The 12332-nt window shown below is 42.3% G+C and overlaps 1 protein-coding gene across 1 annotated transcript in view; it reads right to left on the reverse strand.

The window, feature by feature from the left end:
• Positions 1 to 280: 280 nt before the first annotated feature.
• The window catches only part of frmd4b (FERM domain containing 4B), a 174625-nt gene continuing 162573 nt past the window's right edge, over positions 281 to 12332 (reverse strand). The window contains 9 exon segments of the mRNA XM_033037349.1: positions 281 to 2645; positions 4912 to 5165; positions 7283 to 7385; positions 7388 to 7405; positions 9618 to 9657; positions 9659 to 9773; positions 9775 to 9808; positions 9811 to 9916; positions 10190 to 10388. Of these exon segments, the coding sequence (XP_032893240.1) occupies positions 2506 to 2645; positions 4912 to 5165; positions 7283 to 7385; positions 7388 to 7405; positions 9618 to 9657; positions 9659 to 9773; positions 9775 to 9808; positions 9811 to 9916; positions 10190 to 10388 (1009 nt within the window). The 3' untranslated portion in view covers positions 281 to 2505.

Consider the following 12332-nt stretch of genomic DNA (forward strand, 5'->3'; position numbering starts at 1 on the left):
AAAAGAGACCTGGGTTTGAACCCGACTGCAGGTGCTTGTCTGTACAGAGTTTGTACCTTCTCCCCATTACCTGCATGGGTTCTCTCAAACACTTCCAAAGATGTACAGGTTTGTAGGTTAATTAGGTTTGTGTAACTGTAAATTGTCCCTTGTGTGTATACGGTAGCGTAAGTGTACAGGGGTCGCTGGTTGGTGCGGACGCGGTGGGCCAAAGGGCCTGTTTCCACGTTGCATCTCTAAATGAAACAACTGTCTACAATTACAACAAAACAACATGCACTGATATCCATACACTTTTATTTACTGGTCTCCTGTTTTTTTTTTTCTTAAAAGCACATTTTTATCAAAGCAAGGAAGACAGGAGTATAATGTAAGGGCATACACAAAAATGTCTGTATCTCTGGGTAAAGCTGTACAATATGCAAAAGAATAGTTAAAAGCTTTGTTCCAAATTTTCCACATGAATTGAAAACTTCTCATTGAATTAAAAAAATGACTAGAACCAGCTTACCAAATTAGTTTTACTATATATTACATGCTTTGGAAACACAATAATAAAAATGCTCACAAAAAAAGTCAATTCAAATCTTTACATAAACACAATTATCAATAAAAAAACAAAGGAAAATGACAGCACCTTTCCATGGATCACCAGCGAGGGAAAACATGGAGTCACCAGTTAAGAGCTTGGAGTAAAATTGCCAGGAATTCAACATATAAAATTCATGCAATCGTAGTTGAATGCCTGGCCCCCAAACTGGTGAACGTGTATATAATTCTCAAAGAAATAGTGAGGTAGTGTGACCCTCATGAGCACTTCATGTATAAATGAAAACATCGAAGGTTCATTTTGTTGCCTGCAGAAGTCGTACTTGTGGATTGTTCCTTTTTGTATTCATGTTTCTGTTAATTCACTTTTCTTTTAAGAGACGAGTTTTGAGCCCTGTTCCTCTGAACCTCACCATGATAACGAGAGGCCAAAGAGCGAGGAACCAATTTCATCCCTTTTTTCTCTTCTGAAAAGGTAATCCATGGCTGAGAGACTGTTTCGTGGACTTGGGTCCTAATGCCCAAAGATCCCATGCGAAAGTGGACAGGAATGTTATTTGACCGTGGGGTCAACCACTACAGTATCTCTGGGTTTGAGTCATTCTTCAAAAAGTCACAAGTAAATAGTGGAAGTCCAAACTGTGGGTGATTCTTCCCTCCGCACTTCACAACCATTATTTTCCAACCTTCCTCCTTGAGATGGAGATTGCAATGAGGACAATGAGGTGTTGTCAAAAGATTACCACCCAACCCATTGACTCTCGAATCTCAGCAGAGCATTCATTCATCACCATAAATACATAATCTGTCTGATATACATCTGCCAGCTCTTGAATAGTCGGAAATGATTGGGATTTTTGTTTTTAAAATCAAGTTTAATACATTCTGGTGACGCAAGAGAATAGTACTCTACCCGAGTCACATGTCTCATAACAGTACCATCTCAATCAAGAGCTCTCTTGCCTAACTTGAACAGATAATCAAACTGAAGTATTTAAACCAGATTGTGCTATGACTTCAACTGCCAGTTTTAGGATTGTGCTCTTTGTTTTAAAAAAAGTTTTATTGCGTTTTAGTCTTTTCCTGCTTCTCTCAAGCCATGTGCTTTTTATTAGGAAACGCCAGCGGTTTAGCTACATTTGATCCATAATTTCATAACTTGGTAAATTGTGCTACTCAATATTGGTCCACTAACAATTGACATTACATGGACCAATAGTTCATTAACTCCATCCCCTCCCCCTCCCTCCCATGCAAAAAAAAAAGCCTATTTGCAAGTCTAACGACGGGCTAAATTAACATTGGTTTTCAGATCACAAGTATGATGAATCTTTGTGCTTTAGGAAGACCATAAAAACCTTAACAAAATGCATCTCTCACTAATTTCTGGTCTGGTGTCCAACTAATCATTTGAAAATCTATAAGCCCACTAAACTCTGTCCAAGTAATCAGAGAGTCACCAGTTTCTTGCCTAAGTACAAGACATCCTTCATTTAATAATCTGCAAAGTACTCCTTTACTTCCTACCCTGCTTTGTCCTCTTGCATACCTGTGCGTGAAGCACAGTTCCTCTTGTTCTGCTCCAGACTCAATGAGGAGCCCCTTGCTTTCATCAACTTAATCTTGAAAAGTGCATTTTCAGTTTAAAAAAAAATGATTTCCAAGTGCCATTTTTCCGAGCTTCAATTTAAACACAATCTACTGCGAGGTTGGTCTTTAGAATGTACTGTAGTTATTAAGGGAACCTTTACTGAACTGTGAAGTGTAGAACTTAGAAAACTTTCACTTCTTCTGCACAATGAACATCCCGGCATCCAGGTAGAGTACCTTATGAACAACACTGAAATGTTCTGAGTGTGATTCCTATTAGTAGAAATAAAGCATTTCAAACAGATCGAAAAGGATGCAAGGCACACTGATTACGTTTTCCACTTGTTGGACAGGGAAGGTGGAAGGTCAGCTAGCTAGTCGCCACCTAAACCAGAGTCCCGGGTTTAGAGTCTTCATGCCATAGCAACATTTGCTCATCTTCGTACAAGTCATTTTCCAGCTGCACTGTGTCTCCACTGTCCGAATACATTCTTTCTGGATAAGGTCTGGTAAACATTTTAAAAATAAGAGTTACGAAAATGGACTCCAAACAACAATCCAAAAGGACATGCATTTTAGAAGAAAAAAAAGACATTAGTTTGAAGGGTTAGCACAACATTCATCACAAATTGCAACTGTTTACTTTTGAAAGGTTTGGGTAATTTAGTTTAAATACGTACACTGGCTAGAAAGGTCACGTGGTTCTTTGATAGTGGGATAGAGAATCCATTATCTATCCATTTACTCCACAAAGAATCGTGATCCTGTCCTCTTTTTTACTGTTTGTATAGGCTCTCAGCAACAGGCATTTTATGAATGACTTAATTCTTGAAATGGTGCTTAGAAATTTCATATCCAAACATTACATAAAGTTCAAATTGTGGGAGGACTGAAATGCTTTTATCAATACGATTCCATTAATAGTTTCTGCGAGAATTCTAATGTTAACATAGATACAATTAATAACCATAATTTTAGTTGGAATCCACCATACTCCAGGTTTTATCGTGAATACGGGGATTATTTCAATTGTTGGCTTTCCAGCTGTGAAGTGGGTGGAATTATCCTTTGACCAATTCATGCAATTTTATTTTACCTCAAGACAGATTTACAGGCAAGATAACTCATCAAATCTCCGGTATTTTAGGGGTGGCTCGGTGGCGCAGCGGTAGAGTTGGCTTGCCTTAGAGACCCGGGTTCGATCCTGACTACGATTGCTGTCTGTACGGAGTTTCTACGTTCTCCCCGTGGGCTTTCTTCGAGTGCTCCGGTTTCCTCCCACACTCCAAAGAGGTACAGGTTTGTAGGTAATTGGCTTGGTATAATTGTAAAATTGTCCCTAGTGTGTGGGGATCGTTGGTCGGCGTGGACTCGATAGGCCGAAGAGCCTGTTCCCAGCGCAGTATCTCTAAACTAACCTAATATTGTTATCAATATGCTTATTGAGAAATGGAAAACTGTAAATGGTGTCAGGTGAAAGGGCACGTGCCCTTGTGCTGTTACAAATGGAATGTCCTATGCTTGCGAGGTTACGTTTGATAATAGATATTCTGTGAAATTAGGGAAGATCCAGGAGCATGTGTTGCATCTTATCCAATGCAGCTTCTGCCAAAGAGTTGCAGACTTTCAGATTAATTTCCCACAATTTCTTCTGTAGCCATTCACATCTGGGTTCAAATATGAATAGTTAAAAGAAATGTTTGGTACAGATTGGTATATTTTTCGATCAATTGCTTTTTTTTTTTTTTTTTTTTTTTTTTAAGAGGGATTGAATTATTCCCTCTAGCACAATTCTATCCCACATTTAAACATTGGTTCAGGTTGGCAGGTAGAAAGTGAAACAATGGCAAACTGGGGTTGAGTGTATTATTGTGAAAGTCCCATTGCATTAGGAATGTTCCAACTTTCCGAAATTATTCAATCGCCAACTATACTGAGATTTGATTCTGCAGACATCCTCAATACCTCAAGTCTAGTTGTGTTGAGTTTAGGTTATTGTCATGTGTACCGATGTACAGTGAAAAGCTTTGAGTAGCCGTGTTCAACTAGCCAATTCAGGATAGATTATTGGAATGGATTTTTTTAATATGCTGATCTGATTGGTGCCTTTCCAATAGACAAACAACAGGATACCTAAATCTCAGGAACAAAAATCCTGTAATTTTTCCTCCCCCCTTTTCCTAGATTTGCGATACCGAATTTGCCTGAAGCACTCCAATTATTCAGCCGATCCCATACAAATCCAAATTGGAACCCGAATCTAAATACCTCAACGATGCCTCTGCTTACTAGAACACAGAGGAACTAGTTAGAAGAAACTTTTTAAAATGTGATTTATATAACTAGTGAAAAGCCAAGAAGGTCTTATTGTCAAATCAATCCAGAATGATTTAGTGTAGATTATTAAAGGAGTAGAATTCAAAAAGGGCTTTTTCCTACTGCAAATATCTTCAAATTGGATACATCTAGATAGATTGCAATGGTAATTTGGAGGAATGCTGGATCATTTGTTAGTTTATCAGATCTAAAACTTTTAGTTCAACAGCTGTTGGCTATTTGTTAGAGCAACAAGGACGACAACATTACTGTTGCTTTAACGTATGACTTAACATTACATGGAGAGACAATCTATGTAGGAAGCAGATAAACTTAATGTCAAGCATTATTAGCAAGCGTTCTATGTCGTAAGCAGCTCAGCCAACGTCAAGCCTCTTTAGCAAGCGTAACGACCAACAGTCACACACACGCACACAAACACGCAAAGATACTTACTACCGCTGACTACATTTTGCGTATGAGTATTTAATGATATCTCATTTCTGTAGGCGCGATGTTGGCGGCAGTCAGTACACTTAGGGAAACACTTCCTTTTCTTTGTGAGGGAAAGTGGAAGTGGATGAAAAAGAGGAGGAGGAAGAGGAGGAGGTGGAGGAGCAGATGAGTGACTTGTAGGAGCTGTGCCGACAGTGGGGAAATGGTGGCGCGCAGCAGAAAAAGGATCGCCAAAAGACTGGAAGGAGCTAGGCCTACAAGAAAAATGACCGACAAGCAAAATAAGAAGTAAATCTCCAGATTATATTCTCCATTCCCCCCCCCCCCCCCTCCCCTCCTTATCTCTTGACAGTGTTAATGCATACAAGGACATCTGTACACTTTACAAGCGTACATTGGCAACCATGGCCAATGGCGCCTTGCCTACAAGGGCAATTGCTGTCTACATCCACATAACGTTCAATACTCCACTTGAGTTAATGAATCCGAGATACTCTGCTGGAGACTGGAGCACCAAGCTAAATATCTCCTTATAAAGAGGATGGAAGAGACAATAAGTGCATCAACACTAAGGGATATTTAGAGAATGAGGAAATATGGAGATGGTTTGGAATAATTGACTGATAATATAGGACCATGGTTGGTCCATTATATGATGAAGTAGCCTGAGACATCATGTGGCCCAATACTGCTTCCACCCATTTCCTTCCTTGTGAGTAGACGTATCTTGAACCAGCATTACAAGAATGCTCAACTTAACCAATTTACAATGTTACATTTAAAGTTTGATCCATTCTGCAAAACCAGCAGTTTTCATCTCCACTGCAAGTTACTTTATGCAACTGCTGAAACCTTAATCTGTAACAATTCAATGGCAGGTAGTGCTGAATAACATTAGTCCACCGGATCTTGGCTGCAGTGAATCTACAAACATGGAGGTGTGCTAAAATATACTTTGTGCTATCGTTGAACCTTGGAACCGGTGACAATTTAATGGCCGGTGGTGCTGAATAACATTAGCCCTCCTGGCCTTGGCTGCAGTGAATCTACAAACATGGAGGTTGTCCATATTGGAGACGACATAAGTGAGGTACAGCTGTCGCGGTTAGCTGAAATGCCAATTACATGGCGAGAGTTCTGCCAAATCTGTGTACCGATATACAGTGAAAAGCTTAGAATGTCCAATGGTCACTGGCCAAACAACTTTGTGTTGTCTTCACATTTGATCAAATTACAGGAACACACCCCCTCTATTTTAGGGCATTAATGGTTAACCTACCTTAGCAAACATTTACAATTTAATTCATAGATTGCTTATTATAATGCTGAAGGTCCCTTTAAGACTTCCCCATTATTTTAAGGTCATATAAGGCTAGTAAATTGCAGTTGACCAATTTGCTATATTGTAATATGAAAATTAATTCTGCAATAGAACAGAACAACTTAAGGCAAAATTAGATGTCCGAAGGTCCTTATAAAACATTTAACTGCTCTCCTTGGGGGATCTGAGAGGTTGTTGAAATTTTTTTTGTATTTTAAATGCAAGAAACGTTGTCCAAAAACATTAGAAGGTGGGTAAAATGAGAGAATAGATTGGGTGTATGCAGTCTCTTGCCCAGTGCAGATGAATCGATGACCAGGGACATAGATTTGAGGTGAAGGGGAAAAGATTAATAGGAATCTAAAGGGGTAACTTTTTAACACAAAGGATGGTGGATGTATGGAACAAGCTGCCAGAAGAGGTAGTTGAGGCTGGGACTATCCCAAATTTTAAGAAGCAGTTAGACAAGTACATGAATAGGACAGGTTTGGAGGGATATGGACCAAATGCAGGCAGGTGGGACTAAGTGTAGCTGGGACATGTTGGCCGGTGTGGGTAAGTTGGGCCGAAGGGCCTGTTTCCACACCTGTATCACTGTATGAATCTATATTGTGTAGTGATGAATGTGCAATTAGGTAATTTAGAGCAAAAGACAAACAGCATCTGTGGAGCCAAAGGTATAGCTTGGTAGATGCCGTGCTCTCCTCTCTATTTCCAAATTTAACCGTGTTTTTACCATTAGAAACTGAGGACAATTTCTTCCTGTCATCTCTTGCGTTCACATAATCTTACTTTTGCGGATGTTAAGTGCTATTACTTTTGTGCAACTCTCCTGCAATCCCCAGTTAAGTACTGTAAATCCCATTACTTCACTATATATGCATTTTCTTTTCTATCAGACATGTCTTTGTTAATATATGCAGTAACCTACAATTGAAATTTGTTGCGTACTGCTGGAAATGGAATGGTTGTTGAACAGAAAAATAACCTATTTCTCAAAGGGCAGTATGTTTAAGGCTAAGCAGACAGGTGTGTTATACTGACACTCACCTGGTGTGTAATGTTGTATTGCTGTAGGAGTTATTGAAAGGAGTTGCATAAGGTAAATGATCAAAATCCTGGACGCCCACAGTGATCTGGCTCCGCACGTTCCAGTACTAGCTGCTGAAGAAACTGCAATTGAAAGAAAAACATTTTTTTTAAATTGCTGCAATTCATTCCTATGTATCAGTCCCCTTAATATCTTATTTAGAGTCAGAATCATACGGCACATGAACAGGCCCTTCAGCCCAACTGGTCCATGCCGACCAAGATGCCACATCTAAGCTAGTCCCATTTGCCCATGTTTGGCCAATATCCCTCTAAACTTCTCCCATCCATGTACCTGTCCAAGTGTCTTTTAAATGTTGTCATTGTATCTGCGTCAACTACCCCCTCTGGCAGCTCATTCCATATAGCCACCATCCGGTGAGTGAAAACGTTGCCCTCGGGTTCCAAGGGTACGATAGAACTTTGTTTATCCCACGCGGGAAATTGGCGACGTTTCTGGTTGAGACCCTTCTTCAGATCAGTAGAAGTCAGACAGTCTGAAGAAGGGTCACGACCCCGAAACGTTGCCTATTCCTTCTCTCAGAGATGCTGCCTGTCCCGCTGAGCTACTCCAGCTTTTTGAGCCTATCTTCTGTACTGTTCTATATTCTATGTTACCAGTTACCCAATCATTTGCCATTCTAATAAATATTCCTTACACTCGACAGATTTACATAACATTGCTGCCAATTTCCAAAATTCTCCTACAGATAACTCGAGTGTGACACAGCGGTAGAGCCACTGCCTTACAGCGCCAGGGACCCGGATTCGAAACCTGACCACAGGTGCTGTCTGTACGGAGTTTGTACGTTCTCCCCGTGCCTGCGTGGGTTTTCCCTGAGATCGTCGGTTCCCATCCCACACTCCAAATTAATAAATGTAAAATTGTCCCTAGTTTGTGTAGGATGTTGTTGACATGCATGTGGTCGCTAGTCGGTGCGGACTTGGTGGGCCGAAGGGTCTGTTTCCGCGCTGTTTTACTCTAAACTAAACTAATTGAACACTCTGGATTTGATTCACTGGAAAAACACAGGGTTCTGTTTTGTTTCGACTTGTTATTTATTCCGCCGTATTATGCAACTGGATTCTACTGTAGCAGTTTACATCATAAAAAATCATGTTTAAAGTAATATTGACCTACATTTGGGTCCCTCCTCCAGCTTCAATCTTCAATTGAATCAATGAGCACACAAACTTCGCAAGTTTAAAAAAATAAATAACAACTCCCATAATTATATTTAATGACAGATCTGCACAGGTTCTGTCCAATTACTTTCCAATTAGTACAATGCATTATTAAAATAGGGAATGTTTAATGCAAAATCTGTTCTGTTATTCTTATTTTCACTTTGGTTTTGTCACGTTCTCTCCCCACTTTTGAGGCCATTCCCATTCACTAATAATTTGCCATTTGTTGAATTGGCGATATTGTAGTCCTGAACTCCAATTCTACAATAGAACAATGCCACTTTATCCAAAGGTAAAAGTCTAAATGGTCCTATTAAAAGCCACTTTACCCACTCTTTCCTGTTACCCCGCTGTTGGGGAATATTTAGGGGTTATACATATTTTGAAAGTAGCACCCAGGAGTAGCTTCCCAAACCAAGGAGTAGTCTTCTAATGTACTTTGAAAGCAGTAATCAGTTTGAAATTAAAGGACAACTTTTCAAAAGCAGGATGTCTACAGCAGACCTACATCAAAGCAAATGTAGACACAAGGTACTGCAGGTGCTGGTTTACAAAACAAACGGACACAAAGTGTTGGTGTAACTCAGCGTGTCAGGCAGGATCGCTGGAGAAAATGGATGGGTGATTTATTGGGTCGGGACATTTCATTAGAGAGGGTCCTGACCTGAAACGTCACCCATCTCTTTCTCCAGAGATGCGGTCTGATCCGCTGAGTTACTCCAGCACTTTGTGCCTATTCTGTGGTTATAAAGCAGCATCTGCAGTTCTTTGTTTCTATGACTTACAAATATCCATCGACTTGGCCTCAGCAGCCTTCTGTGGCAATGAATTCCACAGATTCACCACCCTCTAACTAGACATTTCTCCTCGTCTCCTTCCTAAAAGAACGTCCTTTAATTCTGAGGCTAAGACCTCTAGTCGTAGACCTCTCCCACCAGTGGAAACATCATCTTCCACATCAAATCCGAACTTTGAACTCGATAAAATGGCACCACACATGGCAGCAGCGCATTACTATATGCAAAATGAATTTGCTACGTAATGTTTAATTGCATGTGCGACCATAAATATCATTGACCCTGATGACACTTGAAGAGCTGTCACTTACCGGATGTGAAAGACGTAGCCCTGTTGTTCGGCGAGAACGGACCTTGCATATACGTGAAGCACAGGACTCTGCTGTGAGCCTCTCTCGGAGTCCAAACCTGCCTGCAGGCCGTGATCCTTGTGAGTCAGACGCTCGCTATGTACCATCCCCGCAAGCTTCCGCCACCAGCGCTTTCTGAATGTTTTTGGTTATTGTTCACTCTTGGCGCCTCTCCTGCGCATATTCCTCAGCGTGGCATACGGGTTCTGAGACATGGCCTCCAATCCTCCTGGTAAAAGCGACCGTAGTCTCGACTGTAGCGGTCAGCGTTGTATGAATGCACCGATCTGTGCGGGGCTTTGACGTTATAGTGGCCTTCGGTGTCATCTCGAACGTTATCCCGTAAGGCTCATAGTCACTGTACTGAGGATATGCTTGGGATATAAGATCAGAGCAAGGCTGATTGCAAGAGTTTTGGTAACTCCATTCCGCACGTCTTTCGGTGCGAATTGGGCATGCTATCCCGACGGAGCGGCAGATATCGTCGGTTTCTTTGTGTCCTCCGTTTCTCTCTTGACCGACAGCCACCGTCAATGGTGTTGTAGTACTGGGGGGGCTTGCATAGGGGCGCTGTAGTACTCGGCACTGGACTGGCTGGTGTAGGACGAGCCATCGTCCAGCAACTCCGTGCTGCTGCTGCGCTGCGGCCGCCGTGAGGGGGAAAATGGCCCTCTAGCCGGGAACCTCTTCCAGGAGATGGACTGGGATTCCAAGCTGCCGCCTAGCGTCTGCCTGAGTGATCCGGCGAAAGATCGGGTCTTGCGAAAACAGGAATATGAAAACACACTCAGTATCGGTGAGTGATTGAATAAACACTGCAAGGAAACAGGCTCTTCTTCGGCCCACCGAGTCCATGCCGACCATCGCCAACTAGTTCTATGTTATCCTACTTTCCCATCCACTCCATACCCACCAGGAATACACCACGTTAAAGATACAGCAAGGAAATGGGTCCTTAGGCCCATGGAGACCATGCTGACGATAAGACACAAAATACTGAAGTAACTCAGTGGGACAGGCAGCATCTCTGGAGAGAAGGAATGGGTGATATGTCGGGTCGAGACCCTTCTTCAGAATAGTCAGGGAAAAGGGAAACGAGAGATACAGATGATTATGTTGTACAAGATAAACAACAACGAAAGAACGACACGCAAACATTTACTGATGATAAAGGAAACATTGGTAACTGTCAATGGCCTGTTTCTTTTATCATCATGTATATCTCTCGTTACCCTTTTCCCTGACTAGTTTGAAGAAGGGATTCGACCCGAAACGTCACCCATTCCTTCTCTCCAGAGTTGCTGCCTGTCCCACTGAGTTACTCCAGCTTTTGTGTCTATCTTTGGTTATCACCAGCATCTGCAGTTCCTGTCTACACGAGCCATGCTGACCATCAATCATTAGTCACACCAGTTCTATGTTCTCCTTCTTGGCTGGTGTGGGACGTTCGGTAAATGTTTGTAACTTTGTCGCTGCCAGGAACGTGGCGACTCTTGTGTACTGCCTGGGGTCTGCTGTATGATTTTACCGGGTTGTCTGCAGAAACAAAGCTTGTCACTGTACTTGGGTACATGTGACAATAAAATATCATTGAATCTTACCTATCCACTCCCTACACACTGGGGGCAATTTACAGAGGCCAATTCAGCCACAAACCACACGTCTTTGGGGTGTGGGAGGAAACCGGAGCACCATGGGGGAAAACCCACGTGGCCACAGGGAGAACTTGCAAACTCCACACGGGGAGCACCCGAGGTCAGGCTCGAACTTGGGAGTGTGGCGCTGTGAGGCAGCAGTTCTACCAGCTACATCTCAAAATTCCTATTCCTATTATGCTATGCTACAGTATGTTTAAATATAGTTTAGAATCCGGTCTAAGAAATATCATGATGTCACAGTGACCATTCAAAAGGTAGGTATTTATAGATTTTGCACCTAAAGTAATATCACGGATTTAACAATGATCATTCAGAATCAGATATTTATAGATTCATATTTTCCTATGCAAGGGACCTTTCAACTCATCGAGTCTATGCTGGACTTTAATGCGTCGTCGCGAATTCCCCCCATTGATTTCTCAGTAATCTAACACCACCCTAGTCCGCAGTCCACACTCTACAGTAGCCAGTTTACGGTGGCGCAGCAGTAGAGTTCCCTGGCTTTTACAGCACGTGCAGAGCCGGAGACCCCGGTTCAGATCCCGACCACGGCGCTGTCTGTAACGGAGTTTGTACGTTCTCCCCGTGAACCTGCGTGCATTTTCTCCGAGATCTTCGGTTTCCTCCCACAGCTCCAAAGGCGTGCAGGTTTGTAGGTTAATTGGCTTGGTAAATGTAAAAATTGGCCCTAGTGGGTGTAGGATATGTGTTAATGTGCGGGCATCGCTGGCCGGCGCGGAGCCTGGTGGGCCTGTTTCCGGACTGTATCTCTAAACTAAACTAAACCAACCTACACATCTTTGGGACGTAGGTGGGACAATAAAACAGCGGGGAGATCCTCGGATCCTCAATCCGAAGGGGCGGCCAGCAACAGAATTATCAAGGACATCAGGAAGGCTGGCTCTGTCCCCAGGACGGAGTTGGATTCACTGGAGATGGTCTTGGAGGGAAAGGATGCTCCACAAACTGCGGAGCATCTTGGACAATACAGCTCACCCCCTGACACACTGGCCAACCT

This window comes from Amblyraja radiata, chromosome 18 (genome assembly GCF_010909765.2).
Source record: "Amblyraja radiata isolate CabotCenter1 chromosome 18, sAmbRad1.1.pri, whole genome shotgun sequence".
Taxonomy (NCBI): domain Eukaryota; kingdom Metazoa; phylum Chordata; class Chondrichthyes; order Rajiformes; family Rajidae; genus Amblyraja; species Amblyraja radiata.